Source organism: Aethalodelphis obliquidens, unplaced genomic scaffold (genome assembly GCF_003676395.1).
Source record: "Aethalodelphis obliquidens isolate GAN/ISIS:26980383/991018 unplaced genomic scaffold, ASM367639v1 scaffold4, whole genome shotgun sequence".
Classification (NCBI taxonomy): Eukaryota; Metazoa; Chordata; class Mammalia; order Artiodactyla; family Delphinidae; genus Aethalodelphis; species Aethalodelphis obliquidens.
The window spans coordinates 65,048,520-65,070,475 of record NW_020837948.1 but is presented as its reverse complement, the minus strand read 5'-3'; the positions used below and the strand labels follow the sequence as shown (position 1 = coordinate 65,070,475).

At 35.3% G+C, this 21,956-nt stretch overlaps 1 protein-coding gene across 13 annotated transcripts in view; it reads left to right on the top strand.

Moving 5' to 3' along the window:
• ERBIN (erbb2 interacting protein) overlaps nt 1-21,956 on the top strand; it is a 109,546-nt gene that overhangs the window by 75,104 nt on the left and 12,486 nt on the right. For 10 of the 13 annotated variants that reach the window (XM_027100983.1, XM_027100984.1, XM_027100981.1 and 7 more), the window contains 7 exons: nt 3,806-3,905; nt 7,163-7,284; nt 8,299-8,472; nt 9,297-9,482; nt 13,563-13,677; nt 15,387-15,570; nt 17,355-18,903. In XM_027100983.1, coding sequence (XP_026956784.1) covers nt 3,806-3,905; nt 7,163-7,284; nt 8,299-8,472; nt 9,297-9,482; nt 13,563-13,677; nt 15,387-15,570; nt 17,355-18,903 — 2,430 coding nt within the window. The remainder of the gene's footprint in view (nt 1-3,805; nt 3,906-7,162; nt 7,285-8,298; nt 8,473-9,296; nt 9,483-13,562; nt 13,678-15,386; nt 15,571-17,354; nt 18,904-21,956) is intronic. The other 3 variants (XM_027100978.1, XM_027100973.1, XM_027100975.1) reach the window with 2 other exon arrangements.

The following is a 21,956-nucleotide window of genomic DNA, read 5'->3' as shown; positions in this document are numbered from 1 at the left end:
CAGTACCTCTACAAGTGGTTTTATAACTAGAGCATAACTTGTGAGATGGAAGAGTGGGATGTGAGGCCACAGAGGTGGACACAGATCAGGTCATGGAGGATCACATATGCCATACAAAGGAACTCACATTATATTTCAAGGATGGCAAATAGATTTTTTTAATCTTGCATGTCAACTTTGATAAATTATGATTTTTTTAATGGATTCTAAGGTCATATTCAGGCTCAGTGGAAAATTGTTGTGATTAGGGTGACTAATTTATTGTCTATTTTAGGATACTTGTTAGTGAAAGGGGCCTCTTTGATAAGTGTCAGAATAGCAGGTGTAAAATGGGAATGTCCCAGGCAACCTGGATGTTTGGTCATTATTGTCATGGTCAGTTATTCATATATGTTATCAGTTTAAGAGAAGTGGTCCTGGGATTACATGTCAACCCTACTACAGGAGATAAGAAAGCTGTGTAACATATGAGCAGGCAAGTGGCATGATCAGACTGATACATTAGAAAGGCTTTGCAGGCTGCATTATGAAAGATGGATTTAGCAGGAGGTGGTGCCAAGCGGGAAGGCCAGAGAAGACCTATTGGAGGGCATTGCCATACTCAAGGCAACAGAAAGTGTTGGCTGAAGTAGAGTAATGATAACAGGGCCCAGGAAAATACTGTCTATTTAGGGCATAACTTAAAAGGTCACATCAGTGGAACATGTGAGGAATGCATGTATGTGAGAAGAAAGTAAAAGCAAAGATGAGCCTCAGAGATGTGGCTTGAGTGACTAGGTGGATATTGTTACCATAACCAAGATAGAGAACCACAAGAGAAAGAAATCTGTTTATGGGAAGATGTGAAGTTCTGGTTAGGTTTATTGAGTTTGAAGTACCTTTGGTGTATCCAGGTAGGCACGCATAGAACAGTTCAGGTGGCCTTGTACCACCCCCAGCCCCGCCCGCACCCACACCCATCGCCTTGTTTTAGGCTGTGGTTTCTGTGCTCTTGGTTTTTCCACTTTTTAAATTTTTAACCTCCAGGGGTTCTCAAAATTGCTCCTGAAGGCATGATTTTTCCCCAGTACTATTATAGATATATTCCTTTCATTTGTAAAATGTATTTAAAAGACTTGTAGCATGAGATGTGTGTTCAGTCCATCATCTTAATCACTTTTTCTTGAAAGTGGTTTCATAGCTTTTTATTATTTTGTCAAAAGGGGTTATTGTCAGATTATATTTTTATATGTTAGGGATGGATTAATCCTGAGGAATACTAACATTTAAGTGGCAGGCGGGTTAATAGGCTTAGAAAGAGTGGCCATACCTCTATGGCTGCTCTTTACAAGGAAAACTATATGATGGTGTTTTTACGTTAAGGGTGAAGCAACTGGCCTAAAGGAAGGAGTTGCAACAGGATAAATGCCGATGAGAGGTTCATTCAAATGAAGTCTGAAAAATATCCATTATATTTTGGCAAGTTATACCTATCTTGCCAACTTATCTTGACTATAGCTAATGCAGTTTTAGAAGTATATGTCAAATACCAGATTGAAGTAGTTTAAGGAATAAATAAATGAGAGAATGGAGACATATGAATGTTGATTAGTCTTTTAAGAAGATTGGATAAGAAAGAACAGGAGTGGAACATAAATTGGTAGCTAGGCACAAGATAAGAGCATGTTTATAGGTTGTTGGAAGGAGGCTCTATGGAGAATGAGATTAAGGATACTAGAGAGTGATGGATAACTGGAATGGAAGCTGATGGAATCAAAAGCTCTGGCAGGGATTCTTAACGTTCTTGAAGGGATCCTGGGTATGAAGTTTGTGAGAGGGAGGGCTAATAATCTACACGGTAAAACTCTTAGAATGTCGCAGTTTCCAAACTCTTAGCAGTTCTTTTTTTTTGCAGTACGCGGGCCTCTCACTGTTGTGGCCTCTCCCGTTGCGGAGCACAGGCTCCGGACGCGCAGGCTCTGCGGCCATGGCTCACGGGCCCAGCCGCTCCACGGCATGTGGGTTCTTCCCAGACCGAGGCACAAACCCGTGTCCCCTGCATCAGCAGGCGGACTCTCAACCACTGTGCCACCAGGGAAGCCCCATTCTTTTTTTTTTTTTTTTTTTAAAACATAGAATTTACCATTCTTTTTTTAATTAATTTATTTATTTATTTATTTAATTTTTTAAAAATTTATTTATTTATTTTGGCCGTGCCGCATGGCATGCAGGATCATAGTTCCCCAACTATCCCTGGATCCAGGTTCCAGGGATCGAACCTGGAGCCCTAACCACTGGACTGCCAGGGAATTCCCCTTCCCAGATAATTTTTGTTTTTTTTAACTTTTATATTTACCTATGTAGTTATATTTAGTGATGTTCTTTTTTTTTTCTTTTTTTTTTTTGGCTATGCCGCGTGACTTGCAGGATCTCAGTTCCCCGACTAGAGATTGAACCCAGGCCATGGCAGTGAAAGCCCGGCATCCTAACCACTAGGCCACCAGGGAACTCCCTCCCAGATTATTGTGTCTATCTAAGTAGACTTCTTTCCTCGTTCCAACCCACTCTTCATCTACTGAGAAATCACTGGGCTAAAAGTATGGCTATGTCATCTACATTTTATATCTGTGGAATTACCCATTACTGTGGAAAGATTTGGCATAAAAGAGTCAGAAATAGTTGGATACTATCAGGAGGTCAGTGGATCTTAGGAAAGGAGCTAGAATGGTTGGGGCAGGGTTTGATCTCCCTCAAAAGAAGAGGTGTTTATAATTGAGAGAGGAGTAATGATCTCATAGCATTTGTAAACACTAACTCTACCACCTGAACTAGAGTTTAATGAGGTGTGGGAGAAGAAGCAACCTGTATCTGAGAAGGCTTCAGGGAAGTGCTGTCCTTGGGAAAGGAGTAGATCTACCATTTTCATTATCTGAGGAGGTCAAGGAAAGTTTTCAGTGAAGATGTTTGAGATGCAGGGCAGTATCTCTACTGTAGAAGAAGGATAGGGGCACAGAGAAAATGTTTGAATGGGAGTAAGATTATAGGATGGCATTAACTAGCTGCACGGTTTTCACAAGAGTAAGTCCAAAGAATTAATTGATAGGTTGGCAGGTGAGGGGAGGATTTGGTAGTTCCTGCTTGTCTGGAGTTAGCCGAGGCTTGGATTGATAGGATGTTAGGTCAGTAGGCTGGCAAAAAAGTATGAGTTATATTAAGAAGTAAATTGAAAACAATAACCAGTTAGGAAAAGAGTCGTAAGGAAAAATGAGGTCCAAAATAATTGGGTTTTCTAGTTCTGCCACTTAGTAACTTGTATCTTTAATGGAGAAAGGAGACACAGGGCAGAAAAGAGGTTACAACTTAGTGTTTAAGTACTCTGTTTTCAGCTAAAATAAACCTGCAGATAACTAGACTAAACCTTCTAAATCATTTCTACAAAAGCATCTTCCCAAAGGGGAATACTAGAAGGGGCAAAATAATATAAAATGGAAAGGCTTAGTTTTTGGCGTTATTAAAATCACTATGATAAGTAATTATTGGACTCTGGATGTACTTAATATATGAGAACTTTTAAAACTGTATTGGTGATCAGTGGTAATTGCAATACAGTATGAGTTTGCTTTGTATTAAAAGCTAAATTTTATTTTTTAGATTTGTATATTGTTTCAAATCTTAAAGTTTTATTATGTATGTTAAAAACATTTTTGGGGGTAACCTACACATTGATACTTTATAGAAAAAATGGTGAGTACTTATTCAGAGGTATTGCTGGATATGTATTTGCTTTAGGATTATTGAAAACTAAACATTTATTTTCTTTCCCTAGTCCAAACCCCTGATACCTCTTCAAAAAGAGACTGATTCAGAGACCCAGAAAATGGTGCTTACTAACTACATGTTCCCTCAGCAGCCAAGGACTGAGGATGGTAGGAATTTAAGAATCTCTTTTCTTTTAAAAAATAAATACAAATTACAACAAAGGTGTAAAGTGAATTTTAAGTCTCAAAGACTTTTACTAATTTGAAGAAAATTTGGAGAATTGGTTAATGAAGTTCTCTGAAAATGGGAAAAAGAGGCAATATCTCAGCATTATAGATAGTTGAATTTAGAAGTATGTGTATACCATATGTTTCCTTAAATGACTCCTTTGATTTTGTTAGATGCATTTTAGTGTGGGAGAGGCTTCAACAGGAAAGTATAAGTTTATAATATTCTGAGTCCTTTTAGAGTTCATGTGTTTTTTAAAGTATTTCACTATGGGTATTATAAGGAGAGCACTGTAAGTAGTATACTTATAATACTGAATCAGAAACTACATTTGGTATGGTCAGGCAGGTGAATTTCCTTTCAACTGCAAGAAAAGCTTTTTCCTTTATTACAGTGTCTCTAAGAAATAGATGAGTCAGAAAACAATGTCCTTGAGGTGGAATTTTTTAATACTTCGAGAGTAGATGCTTCACATTTAGTTCATTCCATTTTTATTACCACCTATGTGCTAGGCATTGTGTTAGATCTAAGTTTTTGGTCTTTGTTGTTGTTCTTGGCTGTGCCACATGGCATGTGGGATCTTAGCTCCCCGACCAGGGATCAAACCTGCGCCCCCTGCATTGGGAGCGTGGAGTCTTAACCACTGGACTGCCAGGGAAGTCTCAGATCTGAGTATTTAAGATCTTAAATCCTTGCTTTCAAGAAGCTTATGATGTAAGAAGGGGATAATGATGAATAAATTTGAAAGAAAGGCATGGTATCTTGAGCCTAGTTAGAAGAATCAGTCTTAAACAGGAAAAAGGCGAAGTATGGATCCACCTAACAATAAATTTATAACTGAGGGAAACAAGGTATCGGGGAGCAATATCAGTCTGAGAGTTTTCATTGCATTTATTTTCTCAGTGAAGTCAAAGAGAAAATTGCCTCTAAAGACTGGGGGAAGGGCATTTGAGGGAAGTGGTAGTGATTTGGAGTGGCAGAGCAGACTGACTTAGAATAAATAGAATTCCTGAGCAGCATTGAAGATGGACCAAGGAAGAGGGAATACCATAAATTTGCAGTGGTTCTAAGCAACAAGGTTATGTCATTTTTCTCTGGTTAAATTCCAGGGCAAAGAAGGTAGGTGATTGAAGTACCACGTTACAGACTTATTGCATAGGTATGAAAAGGGGGCAAGAAAGGTGAGAATGGTGCAAATAATATATCATGAAATCTAAGGTGAATAGAGAAGGAAATAAAACCTAGAGTGCTTTTACAGGAAGAAAAAGAAATGAGGTTAAGGAACTTGATGTTTACCAGCAATAATAAGGAATTGAATGATTTAGCAGGACAAGTGTAGTGGTCAGGGAGGTAGAAAAGTATTACAGAAGCTAAGGTCTTGAGTATTACCGTGATTGTGAATCACATGGGTGAAATGCAGATGGACATTGGAATTGAGGGCATCGAGGAATTTTGAAATTATAGGGTTGAGGTGGGTTCATCGCACATTTTCATCATTCAGGATTTTGGCAGGTCGTAGGTAGAGAGAAACACTTTAGGCAAATACTAGAGTCCTCAATGAATATGCCAGTGTGATCAGATCTAGTGGCATCTGAAATGCAGAAAAAGTGATGTTACTACCTGATGCCCTGAATCGCAAAAGATGTGAGATTTACACTAAAGGGTAGAAAGTGTAGGTGACCAGAAGTTGACAGGAGTGAGAGGCATGGTAAAAGTTTCCTTTGGGGTTCTGAAAAAATTCTGGTGTAAAATTGCTTTGATGTAATCTAAAACTCTTAGAGATTTCTGGGCTAGGCTGGTGGAGTCTTAACCCCCATCCCCACCCCCAGTACATAATGAACAGTATTGGTATTTGGAAGATTATTTCCGAATGCCAAACCTTGAATGAAATAATTTATATATTACCATGTTACTTTTTGTAGGGAACTGAGGGAACTGCACAAAATCACATATCTATAGTGTTTTAATTGTTAGATTCTCTTCAGGAATCCTTCTGGTAACAAAAAAGCCTGAGGTGGGAGGAGAAATCTTCTCGATCCTGGAAATAGACTTTGTTGGAAACTGTTGACTCTGCTTGCCTTTCCAAGTATACCACAAAAAGTATGTCAATAGGGTTTCCCAGGAGTTTGAACCACGTTGGACAAACAAACAAGAGCAAACACTCTAATTCATGTAATATTAAGCAACAACACAAAGCAATTAAAGTTTTGAGTCAAGTAATGAAAACAAAGAAAAAGGTGCATCTCAAAGCTTTATTCCTGTTGTTAGTATTTGGTTTCATGGCATTCTTACTTTGGATATGAGATTAAAGAAGGTTAAGAAGCCCAAAATAAGGGCTAAAAATAAATGATAATTATGGCTAGTTTTGCATAAATAATCAAACTGACCATATTTGGGTATTCCAGGAATTTCAGTTTTTATATTAACTAATTTTAGGTGCTTTTAATCCCTTTTGTTGTTTTCTTCTAATGGGCAGAAAATAAGTTGTGGTTTTATTTTGTACTACACAAACTTCTATAAGGTGATATATAATAGGTGGATTAATTTTTAAGCTTTTTTTAGTTGCCTAATAAGCAAAAAGATGTGACAGTTGTCACATCTTTAATATTAATATCAGATAGCAGGATATGTAAGTATTGAGTTTATGTTAAATTTTCAATTTTCCTTAGTTTTGATAGAGAATATCTTGTAATTACTTTATTTACGTAGTAAAGCTATATATAATGTTTCATGCAAAGATGTACTTACATGCCATCGGGGTAGTCATTTTTTACCAAAATATTTCCCTCTTTCTGACTTAACACCCCTCCCCCAGTACATAATGAACAATGTTGGAATTAGGAAGGTTTCTGAATGCCAGAACCTGGATGAAATAATTTATATATTACCATGTTACTTTTTGTAGGGAACTGCACACAATCACATATCTATAGTGTCTTAATTGTTATATTCTCTTCAGGAATCCTTCTGGTAACAAAACAAGACAAATCAGCTTTAAGGAAGAAAAGATATGTCATTGATATTGTGAAGAAATGTTGGAAACACAGCCTAGTTGTTAGTGTAGCATTTATAGCTGCTGACATTGACTGGTCTTGATTTATCTTAATGAACATACCTCATAAAGAAAATTATGAGCAAGTAATAGTTTTTCATAATTATAGTAAAATACAGTGGGGTTTTGTTTGTTTTTCTCTAGTTATGTTCATATCAGATAATGAAAGTTTTAATCCTTCATTGTGGGAGGAACAGAGAAAACAGCGGGCTCAAGTGGCATTTGAATGTGATGAAGACAAAGATGAAAGGGAAGCACCTCCTAGAGTGAGTCTATTCTTTTTTCCTTCAAATTTTGAACAGGTCTGCTGATATTTATTGGGTACTATATAGCTAATCTGTGCTATTTTACCCTCAAGGCACTTGAAATTTTATTAATCCAATACATTTATCATGTGAAAGTATTCGAGAACAATATAAAATTATGCAATTAAAAGCCAAATTTCATAGTGTGTATAAATATAAGAGAAAAACAGGTTATTATTTCCCCCTTTCCTTTCTTTAGTGATTTATTTATATATATTATAGGGATAAAGAACTCTTTGATATGAACATTTTGTTTCTTTGTTAGACTGTGTTGCAGTGATAGAAGTAGCAAATACACATTTCCTAGTTACTTATGGATGTAATTTTTTCCCCTTATATAATAAAACTAACTGAATCCCAGAAAATGATAATTAGATTAACCTTAGAAGTGTGTGGTTCCCAGCACATAAGTCATAATAATCTAGGAATTTTATGTATGTTTGCATAAACATCTAGCTGGAAAACGTATATCTGTTTCAAAGCCAAGAGGTGGTGTTGGCAATATCCACACCATATATCTCCAAATGGAATATATTTAAGTCTACTAAAAAAAAAGCTTTTAAAACATTGAAATCTGTAACTGTGAAGTTTTCGATTATCGATAAAAACCATACTTTTATTGAGTCTAAAATGCTTTCAAAGGCCTATCATCTGTCTTCACAGTTACCCCTATGAGCAATGTAATTAAGATGGATTATAGATTAAATTTTGAGATTGACATTAGAAATATTTATCTGTGGATAACTAATAAGGACCTACTGTATAGCACAGGAAACTCTAGTCAGTACTCTGTAATGGCCTATATGGGAAAAGAGGAATCTAAAAAAGAGTGGGTATATGTGTATGTATAACTGATTCACTTTGCTGTACACCTGAAACTAACACAACATTGTAAATCAACTATACTCCAATAAAAATGTTTAAAAAAAGAAATATTTATCTGTATTTTAAATTGTGCTTATTTTATTTCTCTAGGAGGGAAATTTAAAGAGATATCCAACACCATACCCAGATGAGCTTAAGAATATGGTTAAAACTGTTCAAACCATTGTACATAGATTAAAAGATGAAGAGACTAATGAAGACTCTGGAAAAGATTTGAAACCACATGAAGATCAGCAAGTTATAAATAATGATGTGGGTGTAAAGGTTAGAAAATTCAAAAGCATTGACCAAAACCTGTTTCAGGTTCTTTAAAATTTTTAAATGATAAATGATATAATGATCCTTTTTGTTTACAAGAAAATGTACTTCCAAACTTAGGGCAGTGTTCTCAAATATCTGAACTAAAAGCTTTAATAGTGAGCAAACTCCCTAATTGCTATTATTACCACTTCAGTGTGGTTACAGACTGTCCATATGGGCAGGGGAGTGTCAGCGTAGCTTTTGAAAAATCATTGCCTGAACAAAGAATAAGATAACAAATGTCAGAAAATTCATTCTTATAGAAATACTTTTTCCCCTGGTAATATTGATTCACTCTACCCAGGTTTAATTTTAAATGTAATAGCTATGACAGACCATTGGCATTTCCTCGGGATGTTCCTGAAACCTACACTAATCCCTAAATTGTGTGTTCTTTAATTGACACCCCCCCTCCCCCCTGCCATTGTATCACAGAAACAGAAGTCACTAGAGTTACTATATATTCCACAATGAGCAGGAAAATATCTAGCCATCCTGATTTTGAGCATGCTGAGCTAAGTGACTCACTCATAAATACCAGCGTTGCAACTTCTAGGATGAAATGTAGCCTCAGCTAAATTGTAAAGTTTAATGTGGCTCGTGGACCTTTGGGACCACCTGTTCCCCAAATGAGCATTTTATCTGTGAGTCCTACAGATTTCCATGTTTAAAGTTTCTTCGGTTTATCCAGAATAGGAAGATACTAAATTACTGTTAAAATTTCATCTGAACTTTAATACAAGAGTAGATATAAAGAATGTGAATTCTTTATCTTTTCTTTTACTTAGACTTCAGAAAGTATTACTCCAGTAAGAAGCAAAGCTGATGAAAGAGAAAAGTATATGATAGGAAACTCTATACCGAAGACCAGTGAACCTGAAGATGAGGTCAGTCCTGGGAATCCGCCAGTGACTGCAAATATGAAAGCCTCTGAGAACTTGAAGCATATTGTTAATCATGATGATGTTTTTGAGGTATGGCTTTATGATTATTCTGGAGTAGTGATAAATGGTAAGAATTTAATATTGTTGCTAACTAAAGATAGGAGAAACCTGATACTGGTAGCAGAAAATATGCTAATGCATTTGCCATTGAGAAATCTCATAATATTTTCTATACCATTAATTTATCACTTTAAAAATTGGAGTACAGTGGATATAAAATTTTTACTATGTAAATTATGTCTTTTAAAAAAATATTTATTTATTTTGGTTGCACCAGGTCTTAGTTGTGGCATGCAAGATCTTTAGTTTTGGCATGCGGACTCCTTCTTAGTTGCGGCATGCAGGTGGGATCTAGTTCCCTGAGGAAGGATTGAACCTGGGCCTCCTGCATTGGGAGTGCGGAGTCTAACCCACTGGACCACCAGGGAAGTCCCTACTATGTAAATCAGATTGTGGCAGTGTTGTTCTAATTCTGTAAAATTCATAACGGCAATTGTTTTTATTTCTGTAACTTAAAAATGAAAAGGTTACATATATACAATGAAATATTACTCAGCCATAAAAAGAAACAAAATTGAGTTATTTGTAGTGAGGTGGATGGACCTAGAGTCTGTCATACAGAGTGAAGTAAGTCAGAAAGAGAAAAACAAATATCGTATGCTAACACATATATATGGAATCTAAAAAAAAAAAAATTGCTTCTGAAGAAGCTAGGGGCAGGACAGGAATAAAGACACAGACATAGAGAATGGACTTGAGGACACGGGGAGGGGGAAGGGTAAGCTGTGACAAAGTGAGAGAGTGGCATGGACATATATACACTACCAAACATAAAATAGATAGCTAGTGGGAAGTAGCCGCATAGCACAGGGAGATCAGCTCGCTGCTTTGTGACCACGTAGAGGGGTGGGATAGGGAGGGTGCGAGGAAGGGAGATGCAAGAGGGAAGAAATATGGGGACATATGTATATGTATAACTGATTCACTTTGTTATACAGCAGAAACTAACACACCATTGTTAATTATACTCCAATAAAGATGTTAAAAAAAATGAAAAGTTGCTGTAGGTGTACTTCAATTATTTGACTTCTTTAGGCATGTATCATTGCTTATGAAGTAATTTTTTTCTTGAATATCTGAGACTTTTTTTTTTTTTTTTTTGCGGTACGCGGGCCTCTCACTGTTGTGGCCTCTCCCGTTGCGGAGCACAGGCTCCAGACGCACAGGCTCAGCGGCCATGGCTCACGGGCCCAGCCGCTCCGCGGCATGTGGGATCTTCCCGGACCGGGGCACGAACCCGTGTCTCCTGCATCGGCAGGCGGACTCTCAACCACTGTGCCACCAGGGAATCCCCTGAGACTTTTTTTAAAGAGATTCTTCCCGTGGATCAATAAAAACTGTAACTTTTTTTTAAAAAAACAGCTTTATTGAGATATGACTCATATATTATACAATTCACTCATTTAAATAAAGGGTGCAGTTCAGTGGTTTTTCAGTTTACTAAAAGTTGTGCAGCCCTCACCACAGTCACTTTTACAACATTGTCATTACCCCAAGAGAAAGCCGGTACTTCTTAGTTGTCTCCCTATAACTTCTCCATCCCCCCAAGTTTTAGACAACTAGTAATATACTTTATCTGCATCTCTAGATTTGGCTGTCCTTGGCGTTTCATATAACTGTAATCATCTGATATGTGGTCTTTGTAACTGTTTCTTTCACTTAACATAATGTCAAGACTATTCATGTTGTAGCATGAATCAGTACTTCATGCATTTTTTAATATCTGAATAATATTTCATTGTAATCATCCATTATGAACATTTGGGTTATTTCCACGTTTTGGCTATAATGAATAAGGCTTCTTTGAATCTTTGTATACAAGTTTTTGTGTGGATATATATTTTCTTTTCTCTTGGGTATATACCTCAGAGTAGAATTGCTAGATTGTATGGTAACTTTATGTTTACCTGCCAGACAGTTTTCCAAAAGTGATTACACCATTTTATATTCCCTTCATACACTGCTGGAGATATTAAGTGCTACAGAAATTTAGAAAGGAGATATTTTCTGTCTACGAAGAACCGTGGATGCTTTAAGTGAAGGAAGCATTTAACCTGTATTTTGAAGTGTTTCAATTAGCAGAAATAGGAGAATTGAATGAAATGGAAGGAATAATGAGAGCAAAAGCATGGTATTTAGAAAATGTAGAAAAGAGCATGTTCCATCTGACTGAATATGTCAGGGGTTATAGTATATGAATAAAATTAGTAAGGTAGGTTGGATCCTGATTCTGAAGCCCTTAATACCTCTGCTAAGAAGTTTGGACTTGATGTTCTACACTGTAGTCTTCAGGGAGCCACTGAAGACTTATTAGCAGAATTATCTACATTAAACATAATCATTGGAGAAAATGCAATATCCAGGGAGAAAGAGTAAGAAAGGAAAGAATATGAGCTAACTGCAGGAAGATTAATTGAGATGAGCAAAGGAAACAGAAAGGTGGGAGGAGATTTAGGAGACTACAGTTCCCAGAAGCCCAGGTGTAATATAATTTCATGAAGGAGAAGGCCTGGTCAGCAGTTTGAATGCTGCAGATGTCAAAGATTGAGACAGACCTCCTTGTCCTTTTATCTCATTCTTCGCATTCATTCTATCAATCAAGTCCTGTTAATTGCAAAATTTCTGTCAAATTCTTTTTTTCTTTACTATCCATCACTGCCATTGCAGGACAGATGTAGTCTTTTTTTCTTCAGGACTATCAGTATAGCTAGTTTCCTTTCTGCCAGTCTCTTTTTCTTTTCATACATCTTTAATACCAGAGTTACTATTTTAAAAGAATCTGATCTTGTGAGTTCCTGGCTTGTCAACTTTCAGTAATGACCAATACATACTTAATTGAGTTCATACTCAGAGCATAACCTTTTACTATCCGTTCCAGTCTGCCTTTTCTGTCTCCTGCCACTTATCTTAAGTTCCAGCTGCATGGAGCTGACTTGGCATACCTTTTCTTACTTCCATGCTTTCCCCTACTCAGAATGTCATTTCCCTCTTAACTCACCCTTCAAGACTAAATCCAATTTACATTCTCTCCCTAATCTACTTAGCAGTCTAAATCTGTTGTAGTGCAGTTTGGAACAGGGTTGGCAAACTATGGCCTATGGCCCAAATCCAGCCCACTGCCTCTTTTTGTGTGGCTTGCAAGCTAAGAACAGCTTTTACATTATTGAATGGTTGAATAAAATTCAAAAGAGAAAGTATTTCGTGAAATGTGAAAAATTAGATAAAATTTAGTTTTACTGGCACACAGCCATGGTAGTTTGTTTACATATTGCCTGTGGCTACTCTTGTGCCACAGCAGCAGAATTGGTTGGTTGAAACAAGAGACTGTATGGCTTTCAAAGTGTAAAATATTTACTCTCTGGCCTTCTTACTGAAACAGTTTTCTGACTCCAGTCCATGTCTTATTATGGCACTCTTAAAGCACCTAGAAATCTTAGTATTTTTAATAGAACACCCTTTTAAGAGCTTTTATTTATTTTTATCATATTAACTAGGAATAATTTAACCTGTAGTAGATCTGATTTTATATACACTATATACAGTGTTAAAATTTTTCTATTAATATTTGTTGATGACAAGGTCTTTTTTGTGTGCTAACAGCACTCAATGGTAGATAGTCTGGGACAGTCTACCATTGGAACCCAGTGATACTTGAGGGAATAAATTTGAGGGTTAGGAATAGACTTTTTATTAGAGTACCTTCACTAAACTTGAGTTTTTCGATGGCAGGGATTGTGTTTTATTTACTCATTTTTGTTTCTCTGGCACTTGACATATTACCAGGTACATACCAATCATTAATACAGTTGGATTAAGGACTGCACAGAAAATTATACCTTAGGCACTTTGGTGTACTGTTAATAATTTCCATAGGTTTACAGCCATGTCTTGGAAAATTTAAGTCATATACTAGTTTTATTCACTATTACCTTACAAAGGTTTTTTTTACCTGTTCTAAGTATTCGTTTCTCTGAAGTTCTTATGACTTAATATTTAAAGAAACCAAAATTGATTTTTGTAAATATTTTCTCTCTTTTTTCTTTAAATTAGGAATCTGAAGAACTTTCTTCTGATGAAGAGATGAAAATGGCAGAGATGCGACCACCATTAATTGAAACCTCTATTAACCAGCCCAAAGTGGTAGCACTTAGTAATAACAAAAAAGGTTAGGTGTTAAAGGAAAGCACTAAGAATAGAAATGGGCTGAATAAGTTTATACATTTTTTCAAATAAATTTCACTAAATGTCATTATGTTATTTAAAACACTTCTTAGAAACAATTTTTAAAACATGCCTTTCTAAAAGGTCTATTCCTTACCTCTCGTTTTTAAAGAAAAATCTTGATGGATCTTTTCTCTTCCCTCATTTGTGCAAGTTTACTTACATGTCATAGATTTTATAGGCAAATAAGCCTAGATTATGATTCCATCTCTACCACTTATTTGCTGTATGATCTTTGCGCTCCTTAGTTTTGTGTGTGTGTATATTAGACATACAATAAGGCTAATGAAGGGTTTTGTGACTCTGAAATATATCGGATTAGTGCCCTCAGACCTAGCATAGTACCTGATGTATAACAGATGCTGCTTGTTACTTTATCTCTCCCAGTACTTCTTTTTAACATCCCCACCCCCACCCCCACCTGACATGGAATCTCAGACTCTTGGAAAGGAAAGAGAACTTGAAGAGTCTCTATCCCTTCCTTTTATCCTTCCCTCACTCCTCTCCACCAAATGTCTGAACATCTCTACATTATCTCCACTAGAGGTTTATCCAGCCTTTACCTTTATGGCATTAATGAAACTTACTATCAGGGTGGCCCTTTGGAGGATAGCTTGGGGTTTCATAATAATAATGGTACTGATATTTGTTACTAATTGTTAATTACTGTGCTAAATAGTATACATGTTATTATCTAATTGTCACAATTGCCCCATGATAAGGAGGTAGAAGAAGAAGAATATGTCTAGGAGAGAACTTAAGTGCCATATAGTTTAACAGTATTTTAAAAATTCAGAATCCAAAACCCAAATACCTTAAAGTTGAAGTTACAGAGCCCCATGTGCTACTGTTTTCAACTGTAAACACAATCCAGACTACTTGAACTGAGATATTTGGAACAGCAAAAAATTCATATAATCACCTATGACTACATGTCTGTATGTACTATTTCTATGATTTGGCTAGAATTGAGTTAGTTAAAAACAGCCTTTAGGGTTGTAAAGATATTTACAACAATCTATTTCTGTTTATATAGTTGTTACAAATCCATCTCACATATTGAGAGTTCACTATTCATATACAATTCTTTGAAATGATTTTAAAGAGTGGAAAACTGACCTTGTGAAAATTTCTGAATTTGTTTGGTGTTTGTTTTTTGGTTGATTGTGCTGCTCATTTTTATTATCAGAATAGATGAAAACAGTTCCATACATGTATGAAATAATTTCTACCCCAGAAAAGTTTACCAAGGTTATGAACTGTACTATGTATTTCTTACTATTATGACTGTTTAAAACTAAAGATGTGTGGAAAAGCATATTCACTAAAACTAATTGATGGCCTTAAACATTGTGTGATATCATCTTGTCAGTAGTTTAAACTAAATCAAATTCTGGGTAACTAACATTGGTCATATTTTTTTAAAAAACTACAGGTATTACTAAAAACAAACTAATTGAAGGTATCACTATTTCTAAATTCCTTAATCTTTTTATGTATTAGGACTGAGTTTTCAGAGGTGAGCCTCTGGTTATCTTCTTAACCATATAATTCTTTACCTTATATATTGAACCAGGACAATATAAATGCCATATGTCATCACTGGAAATTCTTCTTGGCTTTATCAATAGCTTAAGGTTTTTTTTGTTTCAGATGATACAAAGGATACAGATTCTTTATCAGATGAAGTTACACACAATAGCAATCAGAATAACAGCAACTGTTCTTCTCCATCTCGGATGTCTGATTCAGTTTCTCTTAATACTGATAGTAGTCAAGATACCTCACTCTGCTCTCCAGTGAAACAAACTCATATTGGTATTAATTCCAAAATCAGGTTTGTGAACATCTTAACAAAATAATTTATTTGTACAATAAATAGAAGTGGTAAGGCAAAGAAATATATATTATTAAAACATAAAAGATTTTACAAATTAATATTATAGAAATGGTTCAGGCAGTGTATATGGTTTCTTCCCCACTTTACTACTAATTATTTAGCTTTTATACATTTCCATTTTAAATCAGTCTTTTAAATGGGAGAGAAAAGATTTAAAATATATTCTAATTCTCTTCATTAAAAGGTTGAACAGTTTTATAATATTTCTAGGTATTACAACATAAAGAGCCTGTTCGGAATAATTCAAATTAAAAGGGGTATTTTTAGAGTTAGAAATGCAGAGTCACTTTGGGGGTTATCATTAAAGGGTTCAATCAGATATTTCTGATTAGTGCTGTATTTTTGGTTTAGAGTTAAATTTGTAGGTCAAACTCACTGAAACAAGATTTACTTCCTACAGGCTTGAATTTGGGTGAATCTTAAAACGAATTTATTACTAGGGTTCTCAAGAAGTTTTGTTATCAAAGTGAGACTATATCATTTTACTTTCATGTTATTGTATCAGCTAGAGTGCTTAATAGAAAGATTTGGGTGACTACTGAATCTAAAGCTTATTGTATGGATATTGTTAACTAATTTTTAGAGTTAAATAGTTCTTAAATTCCAGGCATATTTAAGTCAAATTTTTCTATGCATTGATTTGCATTGCTTTAAAAGAAAGATGAATTTTATGTCTCAAATTGAGCTTAACTATTATGTAGTTGTAGTTATGATTAATCATTTATATCTATCCTCTGAATTTGAGGCTAAGATCAGTATGGTAAAATATTAATTTTAAAACCTCTTAGAGGTTAAGATAATGATTAATTTGTCAAATAGTAAAATTTTACTGATATTGTTGGGAAGTAGTTTAGTCTAAGTCATGTTTTTTGTAATGAAATAAAGACTAAGAAAGGGATATAGCCACACCTTTTTTGTTGTATTTCTAGTAATATTTTTGTTACCTAATGGGAAGATCAGTATTAAAGAATTTGTTGAAACGTAACTTGAATATTTACAAAGAGGACACAGATATGTTTTCATATCACCAAATAGAAATAAAATATCTTCTATAATTTTGGAATGGTACATTTTATAAATATTTGCCAAATACAGTGTAGTCACAGAAAAATGATTAGATTTAGTTTCTCTTTTGATCTTTCTTCATATTTTGTAGATCTTTGAGTGATTGTTTAGTTTTTTGTATAATTTCCTTATATATATTTGAATCTAATAATACCTACTTAGTTAATATGATTAACTGATCAATAATGTGAGGTTTCAGAACCATTTGTATAAATATTGTGTGCTTTTTACTTAACTATTCAACTTGCCTTTCCTCCATGTATGTGCCCATCTTTCAAGCATTTCATGTTTTAACACAGTCATGAAAAGATGCAGAAGTAGAAGAGAATTATTTCATTACATAATCACATTTTTCTTCATTGTTTAGCTCTATTAAACTATTGTGATAGAGTGATGATATTGATGAAAATTAATCTTATCTATGAATTTTAATTAGTATGCTTTACCTTGTCTCCATTTAATATAAATCTATATTATTTGACTGTTACAATAATATTTTTAAATTACATGCTTGATGATAAAGGCCTTTTATCTGTAACTCCCATCAATGCTCTTATCTTTATGTACCTACACATTAATTAATTAGTTGTTAATGTTCCCCATTACTAAGAAAACTGGGCTTTATGATGTTTGTGATAAAATTTTCTTTGTTTTAGGCAAGAAGATGAAAATTTTAACAGCCTTTTACAAAATGGAGATATTTTAAATCATTCAACAGAGGAAAAAACCGAGGTTCCTGATAAAAAAGATTTTAACTTACCTGAATATGATTTGAATATTGAAGAGCAATTAGTTCTTATTGAAAAAGGTGTTGACTCAACAGCCACATCTAATGAATCTCACAAATTAGACCATATCAATATGAATCTTAATAAACTTGTAACTAATGATACATTTCAACCAGAGATAGTGGAAAGATCAAAGATGGAGGATACAGTGCTTGAAACAGGCTTTTTAAGCAATAATGCTAAAGGAGAGGCTGAGCACTTGGATAGTGGAAACAAGTATCCTACTCTTGAATGCATAAATAAGGTAAATGGACGTTCTGAGGGAACTCCACAGTCTCCTAGGAGGACTGAACCACATGACACCAGTTCTTCTGTTGATGCAGGTCTTTCCAAAAGCACTGAAGATCTCTCCCCTCAGAGAAGTGGGCCAATTGGATCTGTTGTGAAATCTCACAGCATAACTAATATGGAGACTGGCGGGCTAAAAATCTATGACATACTTAGTGATAATGGACCTCAGCAGCCAAGTGCAACAGTTAAAGTAACATCTACTATTGATGGAAAAAACATAGTCAGGAGCAAGTCAGCTACGCTTTTGTATGATCAACCATTGCAAGTATTTACTGGTTCTTCTTCATCTTCTGATTTAATAGCAGGTACAAAGGCAGTTTTCAAGTTTGATTCAAATTATAATCCTGAAGAACCAAATATAATAAGAGGCCCCACAACAAGTGGCCCACAGTCCACGCCTCAAATATATGGTCCTCCACAGTATAATATCCAGTACAGTAGCAGTGCTACAGTCAAGGACACTTTGTGGCACTCCAAACAAAATCCCCAAGTAGACCATGTCAATTTTCCTCTGCAGCGCTTTCCTAGATCAGAGAGTACAGAAAATCACAGTTATGCTAAACATTCTGCCAATATGAATTTCTCTAATCATAACAATGTTCGAGCTAATACTGGATACCATTTACATCAGAGACTTGGTCCAGGAAGACATGGGGAAATGTGGGCCGTCTCACCAAATGACCGACTCATTCCTGGAGCATCGCGAACTACGATTCAGCGACAGAGTAGTGTGTCCTCTACAGCCTCTGTAAATCTTGGTGAGCCAGGTCCCACGAGGCGGGCCCAAGTTCCTGAAGGAGATTATTTATCATACAGAGAGTTACATTCAGTGGGAAGAACTCCTCCAATAATGTCAGGATCACAGAGACCTCTTTCTGCACGAACATACAGCATTGATGGTCCAAATGCATCAAGGCCTCAGAGTGCTCGACCCTCTGTTAGTGAAATACCAGAGAGAACTATGTCAGTTAGTGATTTCAATTATTCACGGACTAGTCCTTCAAAAAGACCAAATGCAAGGGTTGGTTCTGAACATTCATTATTAGATCCTCCAGGAAAAAGTAAAGTTCCTCACGATTGGCGAGAACAAGTACTACGACACATTGAGGCCAAAAAGTTAGAAAAGGTAATTAAACATGAATTTTTCAATCTCCTATTTATGAATTTACTAATTTTCCTTTAAAATATTTGGCAGTCTTTGTTGATGAACCAAGATACTCTGAATTATTGAATATATACCTATATTCTAGAAGTTTTTCTTTGGTAGTGAGATTAGAGGTCCAAGTTTAGACTTAGCCAGTCTCAAAACAGTTGGGATGTCAATATAAACTTCTTTCCCTTCTCTTACTCCTTAGTGTTTTCTAATGGGCTTACCTTCATTTTATATATTTAGCTGTGTATCTTGTTTACATTGTGTCATACTACAAATAATATACATATATACATGTTTACCTCTTATTTTCTGGCTTCCTGCTCTCTATTAATAATTAATTATGTAAATATGTTTACAGAAATATCAATTTACCATATAGTTAACAGAATAACAAGAAATGTATTGTAAATGTATATCTTTCACCTAAGATTTTTTTCCCCAGTTCATGTTGTATGACTAACACTGTCACTGACTCAGATGGCTTCTGGCATGGCATTTACTCTTGACTTTCCTGAATTGCATTTCTGACCTATTTGAACTCAGGTGTCTGTGGCTCTAGTGTAGTGTAATGTAGTTTGGAAATAAGCTCATGTTCAGTTTATAACCTTATGTATAGATATTCCTTTTTTGACAGGAGAGAAAATTTTTTTTAATTATGCTTAAGACTGATACTTTGGGGCAGTTCCATGGCCCAAGTATATAAGGCATATTCGTTCTTCAAGATTTAGCTTCATATCTCTCAGTGGATTTTACCCAAGGATTGTTTTAACTTTGTTTATTGATATAAGATATTTTTAAAAACAGCTGAGTGTATACAACCTCAATTAATCATTATTTTTTAAAATTCTGTACGTTTTTCAGAAATCAATGTCTAAAATGTGATTAATACCTTATGTCAATTCACATTGAACCTCTGTCTGTAATTGTTAGCTCTTTTTAATTCTGTTCTTAGCTTTAAATAGCTGAGCATCTATAGCATTAGGCGACTTTGTTGTCAGCTCTCCATTTTGTTTCGGCTGTAATTCTCTACATACTGTTGAGGCTCTTTAAATTTGTGTGCCTTATCTATGGAATTTGGAAAATTCTTAAGCAAAGGGTAACATAACTTTTATAAATAAATTTCTGGTGATGGTGTGGAACTGGATTTGAGGAGGAAGAGGCTGTAGTCAAATTGATTGAGTTATGAGGCTGTCTAATGGTCCAGAAAATAAATGGAATGAAAAATATATCAGTGGAATTGAGGCAAAGGAACAAATTCAAGAGGCAATTCTGAAATAGATTATAAGAGTTTACTTCTGATGGGAATATTCCTGTAATCATTCATTGAGGAAAAGGGATTAAGCTTGAGATTGGTACCTTGAATAACTGTTTTTTGGGACTGCTGTTAACTGGATATTGAAGAGGAATAGCAGGTTTGGAGGAAGAGATGAGTTTGGTTATCATTATATTTTTAGTTGGCATCTCAGATGGCTATTCTCCACTACTTTCCTGTCTGACACAGACATACCTGGACTTTAGTAAATAGGAAGCAAGTAGCAGCCATCTCATTGTTCACTGTATCTCTCTAAATTCTAAACCTCATGTTTAGAATTTACCGTATGATTGCTTAGAGAATGCATGACAGTAGTTTCCCTGTTGTGCTCACTGGTAATTTATAGGTGAGAATCAATTCAGTGAAATTAGGAAAAGCCGTTTGAGGACACAGGGCAACAAGATTTAGACTGTGATGGAAGATCTCTATTTGCTCCTCTGCATCTCCTCCTCTCTCCCTTAAACATAATTCTAATGGTGTGGTAGACATTTGAAAATTTTCCTCAGGGGATTTCACAATGCCTGCCGTACCTCTAGAGGAAGAGTTGCTACTTTGCCCAGCTGAGGAGTTTAGTAGTAACACACAAAGAAATAAGTTATTGAAGCTTACTTGGTTTTTTTTAGCCTTGTAGTAGTAACCCCTCCTTCCCAACCGCTGCAGCAAACTGTACCTGGAACACAAATGTATAAAATAAATCCCACCTCAGAAATCTCAAGACTTATTTAATTAAACTAATCAACAGAGATTGAAAAGGAATAAAAATTTATTTCAAAATTAAAATTATTTATAATATATCAGCATTTGCCAATATTCCTTATTATATTAAAAACTGATAAGCACTCAACCAGAATATGATTAACAAAGCATGATGATTTCCATGTTCACTTGCTATTATACAGCTATTAGCATGTAGTGAAAAACAGTGCCCAGGACGTTTGCCCAGCACTTAATTGAGCTTTGCACAATGTGTTGATGTGTTGTGACAGAGTGCAGTTTTATGTGGCTGTCTCTGTACAAGCCTGAATTCAAAGACCTATTCCAAACAGACCTATTCCAAACTTTAGCCTTTTTAATCAGTGAAATATTTACAAAAACCTCATGTATGTTCAAAGATGACAGCAAAGGCTTTGTTCCAAGATCAACATATTATTAAAAAGGGTCAATCAGACCACTCTAGTTGACACGTTAAAACTGTGTGTAACACGTGAGGGTGTGTTGCTGAAATGTTTCTCTGTGTATGTGGTTATGTGTATAATTTATTTTTACATTCTAATGAGGTGTTTGGGGAACCTCTGAACTGCCTCTGCCAAATTCTTATTCTTTGTGAGATGGTTTGGGAAAGTACAGGCCTGGTCTGTTAAATTCAGCTTTTTCTTTAGTCTTTACTTCAGAATCCACAAAATAACTAAATGTGTACATTGTAATTTTACAGATTCTTTTCATTCTGGAGTGTCATGTTAATGTTTCTTGGTATTAGAGATCAACTTCATAATCTGGAGAAAAATCTGTATTTTCTAAGAGTAATACAGAAATGCTTATTATATATGTCATAACATATATATAAATGCTTGTAAATGTCATAACAAGTATTTGTGGATTTGTGCATTTCTTACTAATAAGTCATGCCCAAAATATGGTTTCTCTCGGTTTGACCATCAGACCCTTAAAGTTTAGGGACATGACTAAAAGCATCCACGTGTGAAAGAACAGTAGT